Source organism: Harmonia axyridis, chromosome 7 (assembly GCF_914767665.1).
Source record: "Harmonia axyridis chromosome 7, icHarAxyr1.1, whole genome shotgun sequence".
Taxonomy (NCBI): Eukaryota; Metazoa; Arthropoda; class Insecta; order Coleoptera; family Coccinellidae; genus Harmonia; species Harmonia axyridis.
This window is the reverse complement of record NC_059507.1, coordinates 1,855,554-1,867,713: the sequence shown is the minus strand read 5'-3', so window position 1 is coordinate 1,867,713 and position 12,160 is coordinate 1,855,554. Positions and strand designations below refer to the sequence as shown.

The 12,160-nt window shown below is 38.4% G+C and overlaps 1 protein-coding gene across 3 annotated transcripts in view; it reads left to right on the top strand.

The window, feature by feature from the left end:
- LOC123684395 (LIM domain only protein 3-like) overlaps positions 1–12,160 on the top strand; it is a 197,809-nt gene that overhangs the window by 81,736 nt on the left and 103,913 nt on the right. For 2 of the 3 annotated variants that reach the window (XM_045623635.1, XM_045623636.1), the window contains one exon: positions 4,292–4,397. In XM_045623635.1, the coding sequence (XP_045479591.1) occupies positions 4,373–4,397 (25 nt within the window). In that variant the 5' untranslated portion in view covers positions 4,292–4,372. Of the gene's footprint in view, positions 1–3,901; positions 4,078–4,291; positions 4,398–12,160 lie in introns of those variants that run through there. The other variant, XM_045623637.1, reaches the window with a different exon arrangement.

The window sequence follows — 12,160 nt, the reverse complement described above, 5'->3', positions numbered from 1 at the left end:
AACTTTTTCCTACAACTGCTATGGAAAGTAGTGTATTCTTCACAGCTTACTCAATTTCAAAACTATGTATTGCTCATACTGTGGGAAATATTATTCCCTACGGCACTTTGCCCACACCTCGCTTGGTAGACCTATGAAATTGGGCTTTTGAGTCGTTTCTATGGAAACGTAATAAATTAGCACATACTGTCAACGAAGGCCATTTTGATTTGAATCAAGTTCATTACTTGAATTATTGAAATTTGTGCAGTTGTAGGGAATAGTATATTGTGCAACAAGTGGGGAAAGTCCAACTTTTCTCGCGAGTGTGGAAGTTTGTTGCACGAGCCTTAAAGGCGAGTGCCGCAAACACACGCGCGAGAAAAAGGCTTTCTTTACATGTTGCACACTATACTTTTCCTACAACTGTACAAATTTCAATATTTCAAGTAATGGACTCGATTCAAATCAAAATGACCTTCGTTGACAGTACGTGCTAATTTATTGCATTTCCATAGAAACTACTCAAAAGCCCAATTTCATTGGTCTACCAAGCGAGGTGTGGGCAAAGTGCCGTGGAGAATAATATTTCTCACAGTATGAGCAATACATAGTTTCGAAATTGAGTAAGTTATAGAGAATACGCTACTTTCCATAGCTGTTGTAGAAAAAGAGTAGTGTGCAACATGTAGGGAACATCATACTTTTCTCACTGGTGTGTTTGGGGCAATTTAACTATTCTGATAGACTAGGTTCATTTCCACACTTCTTTAGATTGTAAGTATCTCTGACTGAAAGACACTTGGACAACATCTTAAGCATAGACAGCATTTGGTCCTCGTTGTGGTTTTGAAACCATCTGTGGAAGTCCAATTAATAAAAAATCTTCGTCTCTGGTGTATCTGGTTGATCATACTTGTAGTTTCATTTTCACTTCACCTTTCCAGAGTACCTTTTGTAGAGAAAGATAGTCTCTATAAAAATCGTGAAGATAAGGAGATTTCTTGGCAACTTGAGGATTTTCGTGAAATTTCGAATAAAGGCAAATATATGTCTCAACATAAAGAAAATAAAGTCGAAACTAGTTTCATCTCCATGAAACCCGATCTTTCTCGTTCAACGCCAAACTACGCAATCACGTCTGATAGCGCGCGAAAGGTGAGAAAGTATCGAACGAAACATCTACTAATTTGACTAATCGGTCTCAATATCGCCACCCCTAACGCTGGGGGTTGGAGGGACCGGTTTGTCTTCCATAATAACGACCCTTTTACAGAAAAATGACGTTTTTTAAAATATAATGGCCCGGGTGTTTCTAATGAGGGATCGTTAAAAAGGCGGCAAAGAGCAGAGAGATAACACAGTAGAAGTGTTGGCGTTTTTCGCCACAACCAGAGCCCGTTACCACGATCGCACCATCTATTAGAACAAATTGACACCTTGTAGCTCGCTGGAGAGGGGGGTGGTGTGGTGGTGGTGGAGTTAAGCTCTAGGAGACGCTCTGGCACCTCGTTATATTAACGACCTGGATTGATTCTCTCGATGCGGATACCCGAACAACACTTCTTCGCCAATTTGGCGGGATCTCTTTTTCTCGCGCGCCCTTTCGTTTCTCCCCAATTTGCGAGCGGGATAGGGGTTCGTTTGCGCGTTCCTCCTGGAGACTTTTTCAGGGTTCGTCTCGGCCGGAGGCGGCCTTGGATAGCCCTTGAATACGCCGTGGTTTTTTCAGATTAAGTCAATGCTGTTCTATCGCATTATTGTTCGTAGTTAAATCGAGGTTTTTTTAGAACTGCTGTGAAAAATAGCATAATTTTAAACCTTACTTACTTAATTGTAACCTTATGTATTGCTCATCTTGTGAAAGATATAGTTTACTCACAATCGGTAGTAGAGATTCATCAAACCAAGTAGCTTGACATTTCAACCAACTAACGGGTGTTTTTTTTCGAGGTATATAACTTTAAGTTGGCATTACTGTTCAAGATGGCGACCGATTTGACAGCTGTCAAGTGATTTATTCTCAGTTTGGTTTGGCAATTCATCATGAGTAGATGCACGTCTGAACAACGCTTGCAAATAGTGCAATTTCATTTCGAAAATAATGGTTCTGTGCGGAATACGTATCGCGCACTACGTCCATTTTTTTTTTTTTTTTTTTTTCTTTCATTGAAGGCATCGACTGCTATGGTCATTAGCCTCTAACCTAACCATCACCGGACATGTACAACATCCATGACCTAGCCAGGATTCGAACCCGGTACCTTCGGCACCACAGTCGACATCTCTGTCCACTGCACTACCGAGGTAGTCTTACGTCCATTTTATTTTGTTTAGCGATGAAGCGTACTTCTGGTTGAATGGTTACGTCAAGAAACAAAACTGCCGCATTTAGAGTGAAGCTAATCCTCAAGTGTATGTCGAAACACCGTTAGATCCAGAAAAACTGACTGTTTGGTGCGCTTTATGGGCTGGTGGAATCATTGGTCCGTACTTCTACTGAAACGATGATGGCCAGAACTTTACAGTCAAAGGTGATCGGTATAGGGCCATGATTACTAACTTTTTCATTCCTGAATTGAACAACCATGATGTCCAGAAGCTGTGGTTCCAACAAGACGGCGCAACATGTCGCACAGCTCGTGCCACAATCGATTTATTGAAAGATACGTTTGGTGACCGCCTAATTTCACGTTTTGGACCTATGAATTGGCCTCCAAGATCTTGTGATTTAACACCGCTAGACTACTTTCTGTGGGGCTATGTGAAGTCATTGGTCTATGCGGATAAGCCACAAACCCTTGACCATTTGGAAGACAACATTCGCCGTGTTATTGTTCTATAGCTCTAAAAAAAACACCCTTTACTTGACTCGATAACATAAGCATAGAGAAGGTGGAACAATATGTATATTTGGGGCATATGATTAAAAGTGGAAAAGAAAATGAAATATTGGAAATTGGGGGAAGAGTACGCTTAGCATGGGCAGCCTTCGTCAAACTGAGTTTCATCTTTAAGGACTAAAATATTCCACTACATTTAAAACGCAAAACCTACGACAGCGGTATATTACCAGTGGCAACTTATAAAAGTTATTGGTAGATTTTGGTATTTCAGAAATGTCTTTCCAAACTTGGCCAAAATTGCCTAGGATTTTTTATCAACGCCAGCATCTGCAGCTCCTGTTGAAAGACAATTTTCCAGAGCTTCTCTTACAGTTACAAAAACCCGCAATAGGTTAGGCGATAAATCTATCAGATGCTTCATGTGTCTTAGATCATGGATAGAAAATTATGAAATCAAACAAAGTCTGGAGGTGTCTCAATATTAAGAAACTCGAGTTTTTTATTACTTTTTATTTTGTTATGATTTATAGTGATTTCATTTATGTTTTTATTTAAAAAAAAGTTGATATCGTTCCATTTTCAGTGATGGCGTATTTTTCACTTGTCAAATGTCAAAAAAAGACAGCTTCAAAAGTAACAGCTGCCCAGAGAGCGAGCAGAGAAAACTCTAGCCTTTTTATTTATTTATTTGAGAAAACAGGAATACAAACAGGAGTTAAGGCGTTTACACAGAATTGCCGATAGACAGACAACACAAAACTAAAGTTCAGATTACTCTTAAATATATACATTTCAAAACCAGAAGACTTATGATTTCATCCTGAAAGTTATCACAGTTCTGCCTCTACCTTCGGTACACTGGGAATAATAATATAGATAACAGGTAAATTAACTAACAATGTCATGCGGTAGCCTCGAATGCAAGAAATCGTTCTAGCCTACCACCATGTGGGTCGGATGTTATATTCCTGAAGAGATAGATAGGCGATATGGGTAATGAACCCGCATTTCAGTTACTTATGAATTTCACAAGTTCTGGAGGAACAATTGTAGCTAATATCGATGGGTGGATGCTTCTGTGTTATCCGTTGGTTCATTTAGTCTTTTTCACACCAAATGTTCACTTAGTTATTTGTGGTAGTTTGTCTTGAAAGTAACGCTGTGCCTGTAGATGATTTGAAATTGGTTTCTGGATCAGTGATTTTCATTAATTACATATTTTCAACAACAAATCGATAGAATACAAAGAGAGGTAATTTTTATATTCGATAAGATTTGAAAGATTTTTTTTTATACAACGTATTGAATGAAGAAGTGAATATTAAAATTTTCAATATATTTATATATCATTACCAAACTCATGAAACTGAAATCATATATGATCGGAACATTGTGTCAGCTAATACAACTCTTTTTAAGCCTTTCAAATGATTAACTGATTTATTGAGCTCTCTTTTTTTTTTCAGGAGTCGACATTATCGCAGCTTTTGAACATGAAATGTCTTGTCGAAATGTGCAATGAAGAGTAGAAACATTCAATACTGATTATGCACAGTACGGATAATGGATCTGGTGAGTACCTAAAAATATTGATTCGAATAATTATGAGGTCCTATGGCTTTGTCTATGTGAAACATGGGTTTCATCGCATTCAATTTTTAAGATGATAAATGCAAACGACTTCCGAGAAATACATGGAACAAAACTATAATACAAGCCAACACAAATTTTGATGCACGATAATTTTCAACTATTCCTATTTAATATTTAATTGCAGGTTGAAAAATTCGACATAGCTCTCTCTAACAAATCTATTTTTTGAGACATATAGTTTAGTAAACTAGAGTATGCTGCTTTAACAATTTCTGACACATCTGGCAGTATCAGAGAGAAATTTTCTTTGAAATTCAATACAAAAAATTGTCAACTTTAAACAATAAAGCATGTGTAGATAAATCTCACATAGTGGGGTACTTTTGCAAAGACCATGGCCAGTCCTAAGTCAATTCGAAGTACACTAAATTTTCCTAGGCAGATTGAAATATGGAACTTTCTGTGAAGGATCAACGATTAGACTTTTGTTAAAGTCTTTAGAAGAATTCTCCAAATTTCCTTGTCAATTTCATAAGATTGATAATGATAATCTGACAGTTCTAAAGGGTGTTTTTTTTCGAGGTATATAACTTTAAGTTGGGATTGCTGTTCAAGATGGCGACCGATTTAACAGCTGTCAAGTGATTTATTCTCAGTTTGGTTTGGCAATTCATCATGAATAGACTCACGCCTGAACAACGCTTGCAAATGGTGCAATTTTATTTCGAAAATAATTTGCCGTTGTTCCCGATTTTCATTAGCGAATTTTGTTTAGCGACGAAACGCACTTCTGGTTGAACACTTTTAGAATCTTATTTTATTTATGGTATATTGTTTCTTGAAAGATTGAATTGGAGTTATGGGTAAACTCACTTGTATGTATTCTTCAGAATGCCGATTGTTTTAGCCCTTTTTGAATTATTATGATGTTTTGTTTTGGCAACGTCGTGTATTCTAGGAATATCGAGACGTATATTTTGTTAGAGTATTAATGTATTGTTATCGGAAAGAAAAGTTAAATTTGGTGTTATGAAGTTTTCGGTTAATATAAAGGTTTTGGTTTCATTCACGGATATTTCAAATATATTAAGATTACAGTTCATTAGAAGGACAGTTTGAATTGTATAAATCCCATTTTGTTCCATTTAAATCCTTTACCCTGTTCCCTTACATCCTTATACAGTGCGGTGCTGTGTGGAACAGAGAGCAGTTTGTATTGGTAAGACTATTATAACATCATTCTTATTGGTTCAAATAGGGAAAATGCAACACCGATGAATATTCTCATCTGTACTTTGCAGAAACACGTAGGATCGGTACAGAATGCCAAAACGGGAATCCTTCAGCAGTGATTAGAATCCAATCATTCAAAACTATCCTCAGCTCGTAATTTAAAGAAAGAAACTATCGGAATTTACGGACATACCGAGTAAACCGCTTCAAGTAGTAAATTCCAGATACCTTCTGCAGCAATTCCATCCAGCCATTGTACTCTGAAGCGGAATGAATATCAAAAGCTATCCAAACTGGGCAGGAAGTATTCTACGCTATTTCTTCCCCAATCTCAATTTGACTCAACAATGCATTTAATTCGATAACAAATAGTCCGGTGCTGAATCAGAAACTTCAAACAAAGGATAGATCGAGCTTCTGTCATTAATTCTGTTGTTGCCAATTGTTAAGTTTAATTTCGAAATTGCTGGTGGACTAAACCATTTCAATTATATGTAATCTCCTTCGGACAAAGGCTACGGAACGCTCTGACGTAATTCAGTTTACTCTTGATGGACTTCCAGAAATGTAATAACGTTGCTGTGGATAAAGGCCAGGAGTGCGAAGAATCTGCCTAATACCTGTATTCCAGGTAATGGGAATTTTCTGCTAACTCCCATATAGTTGTAGGGTATTCATCCCCTTTCCTAGAAACTGGACCGGGGTTTGATAGTTTGATATTGCTATTTCGGTTAAAGGATAATCTGTGAAACTTAATAAACAGGAAGTTGACGAGGTCATCTCAACTTGGAAACCTAAGAATGATTACCAGTATTCGATTTTGGGGCCTCACTTTCATTTCCCATTGTATCTCACCACCCAGATACTAGAGGGTGTTTTTTTTAGAGCTATAGAACTTTAAATTGCAATAAAACAACGATGGATTATTTAATTGATATGAATTTTATTTATCCGCAAGATAATCTTGTGGCATTACATTTCAAATATGATTTCTGGCATATGACCGCCACGGCTGGCTCGGATGTAGTCCAATCTAGACCTCCAATTTTCGTTGACTTTTTCCAACATTTGTGGCCGTATATCGGCAATAACACGCCGAATGTTGTATACCAAATGGTCAAGGGTTTGTGGCTTATCCACATAGACCAATGACTTTACATAGCCCCACAGAAAGTAGTCTAGCGGTGTGAAATCACAAGATCTTGGAGGCCAATTCACAGGTCCAAAACGTGAAATTAGGCGGTCATCAAACGTGTCTTTCAATAAATCGATTGTATCACGAGCTGTGTCACATGTTGCGCCGTCTTGTTGGAACCACAGCTCCTGGACATCATGGTTGTTCAATTCAGGAATGAAAAAGTTAGTAATCATGGCTCTATACCGATCACCATTGACTGTTACGTTCTGGCCATCATCGTTTTTGAAGAAGTACGGACCAATGATTCCACCAGCCCATAAAGCGCACCAAACAGTCAGTTTTTCTGGATGTAACGGTGTTTCGACATACACTTGAGGATTAGCTTCACTCCAAATGCAGCAGTTTTGTTTGTTGACGTAGCCATTCAACCAGAAGTGCGCTTCATCGCTAAACAAAATAAAATGGACGTAGTGCGCGATACGTATTACGCACAGAACCATTATTTTCGAAATGAAATTGCACTATTTGCAAGCGTTGTTCAGGCGTGAGTGAATTGTCAAACCAAACTGAGAATAAATCATTCGACAGCTGTAAAATTGGTCTCCATCTTGAACAGTAATGCCAACTTAAAGTTATATACCTCGAAAAAAACATCCGTTACATACCTCTAATTTGAGTGAACCCTGTATAGGTACAGTCTCTAAGTTCTCAAAAATTCTTCAGTCCATTTCCTCGTTTCTCTTCTTGAATTTTCCCAATGTATTGATAATAATTCTGCTAACCTTGAACAAATCATGATATCAGAATAAGTGTAAAATTTGTCCTCAACGATTCCAGATATATTTTCATCTCAAATGATAAACTAAAATCATCAATTTTAGCCATCTAGGTTAGCCTCAATCTCCACACTCGTCCAGAAACGGTTTTATTGAAAATTCGCGAACGAGTTCTGTACCTAATCTTGATGAAGTACCTACCCGAGCGATGTCTATATATTTTAATCGGTCAATAGTAAAGTGAAGATCGTTGTAACGAAGTCCCCATAATCTCCCGAGCCCACCCTATCCCCACTGATGAGTGCATTCCCTGATACCCTGTTTACCATATATATCATTCTTTGAAAATAATAGCGAATCCGTGTACCGTGTCTATTAAAGAGAAGAATTTATTTTCATTTCGCTTTGCGAGGAGTTGAAGTTTCTGTAAGAATTGGCTCTGGAAGAGTTGTTCTTTCTTAGCGCGCAGGTAATGGACTGGGCGGTTCTTTTCTTCCACAGGGAATGGTAACAGGATGGGAAATTCTGCAGGTGGTCATTAATTTTTGTTTGTCATTTCGAATTTGAGATGTTAGAGGCGAACACACATGAACGTGAAAAATAGTGATGAAAAGAGGTTTATGAAGTTGATTATGATTTTGATGAACAATTCTCCCGGTTTACTGTAGTGAAACACATTTTTTTGGCATTATTTGATTTTATTATTGAACATAGATGCCTTCGAAGGTGATACAGCGATTATAGCGATCTTCCAAATTTTCGATACTATTTTTGTAGTACGATTTGTCTTTCGCTTCACGATAGGCCTCAGTTTCGGCGATTACTTCTTCATTGGCGCAGAATTTCTTTCCAGCGAGCATTCTTTTGAGGTCTGAGAACAGGAAAAAGTCGCTGGGGGCCAGATCTGGTGAATACGGTGGATGCAGGAGCAATTCGAAGCCCAATTTATGCAATTTTGCCATTGTTTTCATTGATTTGTGACACGGCGCATTGTCTTGTTGAAACAGCACCTTTTTCATCCCTTAAACAATCCAATAACGCAAGATAATAATCGCTGTTGTTGGCCTGGTCATTTAAAGGGTAATCAATGAATATTATATCTTTCGCATCCCAGAATACTGATGCCATAACCTTGCCAGCTGACTGTTGTGTTTTTCCTCGCTTTGAATTCGGTTCATCGTGTGCAGTCCACTCAGCTGACTGCCAATTGGGCTCCGGAGTGGAATGATGCAGCCAGGTTTCATCCATTGTCACATATCGACGCAAAAATTCGGGTTTATTGCACTTAAACAGCTTCAGACACTGCTCAGAATCATTAATACGTTGTTGCTTTTGATCGATTGTGAGCTCGCGCGGCACCTATTTTGCAAACAGCTTTCTTATGTACAAATATTCGTGAATGATATGATGTACACGTTCAGATGATATCTTCACAATGTCTGCTATCTCGACCAACTTCACTTTACGGTAATTCAAAATTATTTTGTGAACTTTTTTGATTTTTTCTTGGATGATGGCCCCTTTTTGGAGTCCAGTGCGTTCGTCGTCTTCGGTGCTCATTTCACCACGTTTAAACTTACCATACCAATCAATGATGGTTGATTTTTCTGGTACAGACCTCGGAAACTCGTCATCAAGCCAAGATTTTGCTTCCACCGTTTTTTTTCCTGGTTTTTACAATGATTTAAGATATTCAACGAGGATATAACCAACGATACCACCTATAAAAGTTGCAGATATTTTTCCCTTGGAAATAATAAGCCCAAATTGGGGCTTCATTCGGTCCTGCGGCTAATTTCTCAGCAGGCCATGCCCTGAATAGTGCAGGAAGCCATTTCCCGACGTTAGAAAATTATTTCGATAAATTTAATATGATGGCTGAGCAATGAGCACATACGTAAGCGGTTACCTTAATTGTTATTGTTAATTTCCTGACGGAACGATGCTGAGCGCCTTGGGACGGAGCACGAGCCGACGCTGAAGCGGGGGTACGAGGGGGGACGTAAGGGGTCGAAGTAATGCACGCCATCGTAGGTTGCTTGATTAGTTTCTCTTAATAATTGATTCGCCCAAGTTTCTGGATTCCCCCGCGTATTTTAGACCGCCCCAGACGAGAAATTGAACGGAAATTAGAAATGCCACACACTGAAAATCCACTTAGCGAGGTTGTGGCAGATAATGGAATGATAAGATGGGAATTGCTACGGCAGACGGTTTGTGGTCATCATGCGCGCATTGAAAATAACGAGTAGTTTTCGGGTAGAATTGAGGATTTCTTCATTAAGTTCAGAATACATTCATTTTGCAGAGTGAGTTTTAAGAATGGAAAGCCACAATTATCTCGAAAAGAGATAGCAAAAGATTCTCAAAGATTTTGTGATATGGTCTAAATTATTAGGCCAATTGAAAAGTCCCCGGTCTGATGCATAGATGGCGGTGCTAGTACTAAATCCATATGATTTTTAGTTAGTACCAACCTTCAAACGATACGTTTCAAAATTTGACAGTAGTCCGACCATTAGTTTGTGAGATATTGGGTTGTAAGTGTAGCTACTTTTGTTATTTGAAAAAAGATGGAAAAAAAGAATTTCGTGTGTTGATAAAATATTGCTTTTTGAAGGAAACAAATACAGATGAAGCAAAATCTTGGCTTGATGAAAAATTTCCGGGGTCTGCACAAGGAAAATCAACAATCATTGATTCGTATGCTAAGTTTAAACGTGGTGAAATGAGCACCGAAGTCGGCGAAAGCAGTGGACTCCCAAAAGAGGCTGCCATCGACGAAAAAATTAAAAAGGTTCACAAAATAATAATGAATGACCGTAAAGGGAAGTTGATCGAGATAGCAGACATTGTGAAGATACCATCTGAACGTGTACTTCATATCATTCACAAATAATTGTACATGAGAAAGCAGTGTGCAAAATGGGTGCCGCGCGAGCTCACAATCGATCGAAAGCAACAACGTGTTAATGATTCTGAGTAGTGTTTGAAGCTGTTTAAGTGCAATAAACCTGAATTTTTGCTTCGATAAGTGGCAATGGATGGAACATGGCTCCATCATTTCACTCCGGAGTCCAATCGACAATCAGATGAGTGCACTGCAAACGATGAACCGAATCCAAAGCGAGGAAAAACACAACAGTCAGATGGCAAGGTTATGGCACCAGTATTCTGGGATGCGCAAGGTTTAATATTCATTGATTACCTCCAAAAGGACCAGACCATCGACAGCGATTATTATACAGCGTTATTTGATCGTTTAAAGGATGAAACCGTTGAAAAACGTCATCATTTGAAAGAAAAAAGTTGCTGTTTCATAAAGACAATGCGCCCTGTTACAAATCAATGAAAACAAAGGCAAAATTGCATGAATTGGGCTTCGAATTGCGTCTGCATCCACCGTATTCGCCAGATCTGACCCCCAGCGACTTTTTCCTGTTCTCAGACCTCAAAAGAATGCTCGCTGGAAAGAAATTTAGCGCCAATGAAGAAGTAATCGCTGAAAGTGAGGTCTATTTCGAATCGAAAGTCAAATCGTACTACAAAAATGGCATCGAAAAGTTGGAAGATCGCTACAATGTTGAATAATAAAATCGAATTTTGCCAAAAAAATGTGTTTTATTATGGTAGACCGGGGATTTTCCAATTTGCGTTTTAGACTTCTTTTCGCTAATTCAAATTTGAACGAACGCCACTGTCGCCACTAGATCAAAAACACTCCAGCTCCGCTGTGATATGTTCAACTACTCTATTCTAACAAAGTTTAATTCCATTAGCATTATACTATTTAACACTATTTTTGTACTTATAATATAATGATAATGTAAAACCTTAGGATTCCCAATTCTCTTGGCGGGCGTGGTGCGAACGTCGATGATAACTTTAGCAGGCTCTGGTTCCTTCGTTAGGGCGCTATTAATGACGCAGCGTCATTAATAACGTGGCTTTTAAATTGATCCATTATCATTAGCAAAGCAGAGCGTCGTGATGTCCATCTTTTCGATTACTTGCTGCCTGAGTTGGAGCTAAAAGCTCCATTTATGCTTTGACGTCTTGTTAGGTCTTATTGTTTTATGAGAAGGCTGAAAGCATCTACTCTTTCTCCCGTTTCGTTGTTTTGTTGTGGATATAACAAATTCGAATAATTTTCTAGAGAATATAACGAGGGTTTTCGCAAGGTTATTTTTATATGAGACTTATGAGCGAATATCGTAGAAAAATACTGACTGAATATGGTTAGTTTATCTATGAAACGGGTGTTTTTTTTCGAGGTATATAACTTCAAGTTGGCATTACTGTTCAAGATGGCGACCGATTTAACAGCTGTCAAGTGATTTATTCTCAGTTTGGTTTGGCAATTCATCATGGATAGACTCACGCCTGAATAGCGCTTGCAAGTAGTGCAATTTCATTTCGAAAATAATGGTTCTATGTGGAATACGTATCGCGCACTACGTCCATTTTATTTTGTTTGGCGATGAAGCGCACTTCTGGTTAAATGGCTACGTCAACAAACAAAACTGCCGCATTTGGAGTGAAGCTAATTCTCAAGTGTATGTCGAAACACCGTTACATCCAGAAAAACTGACTGT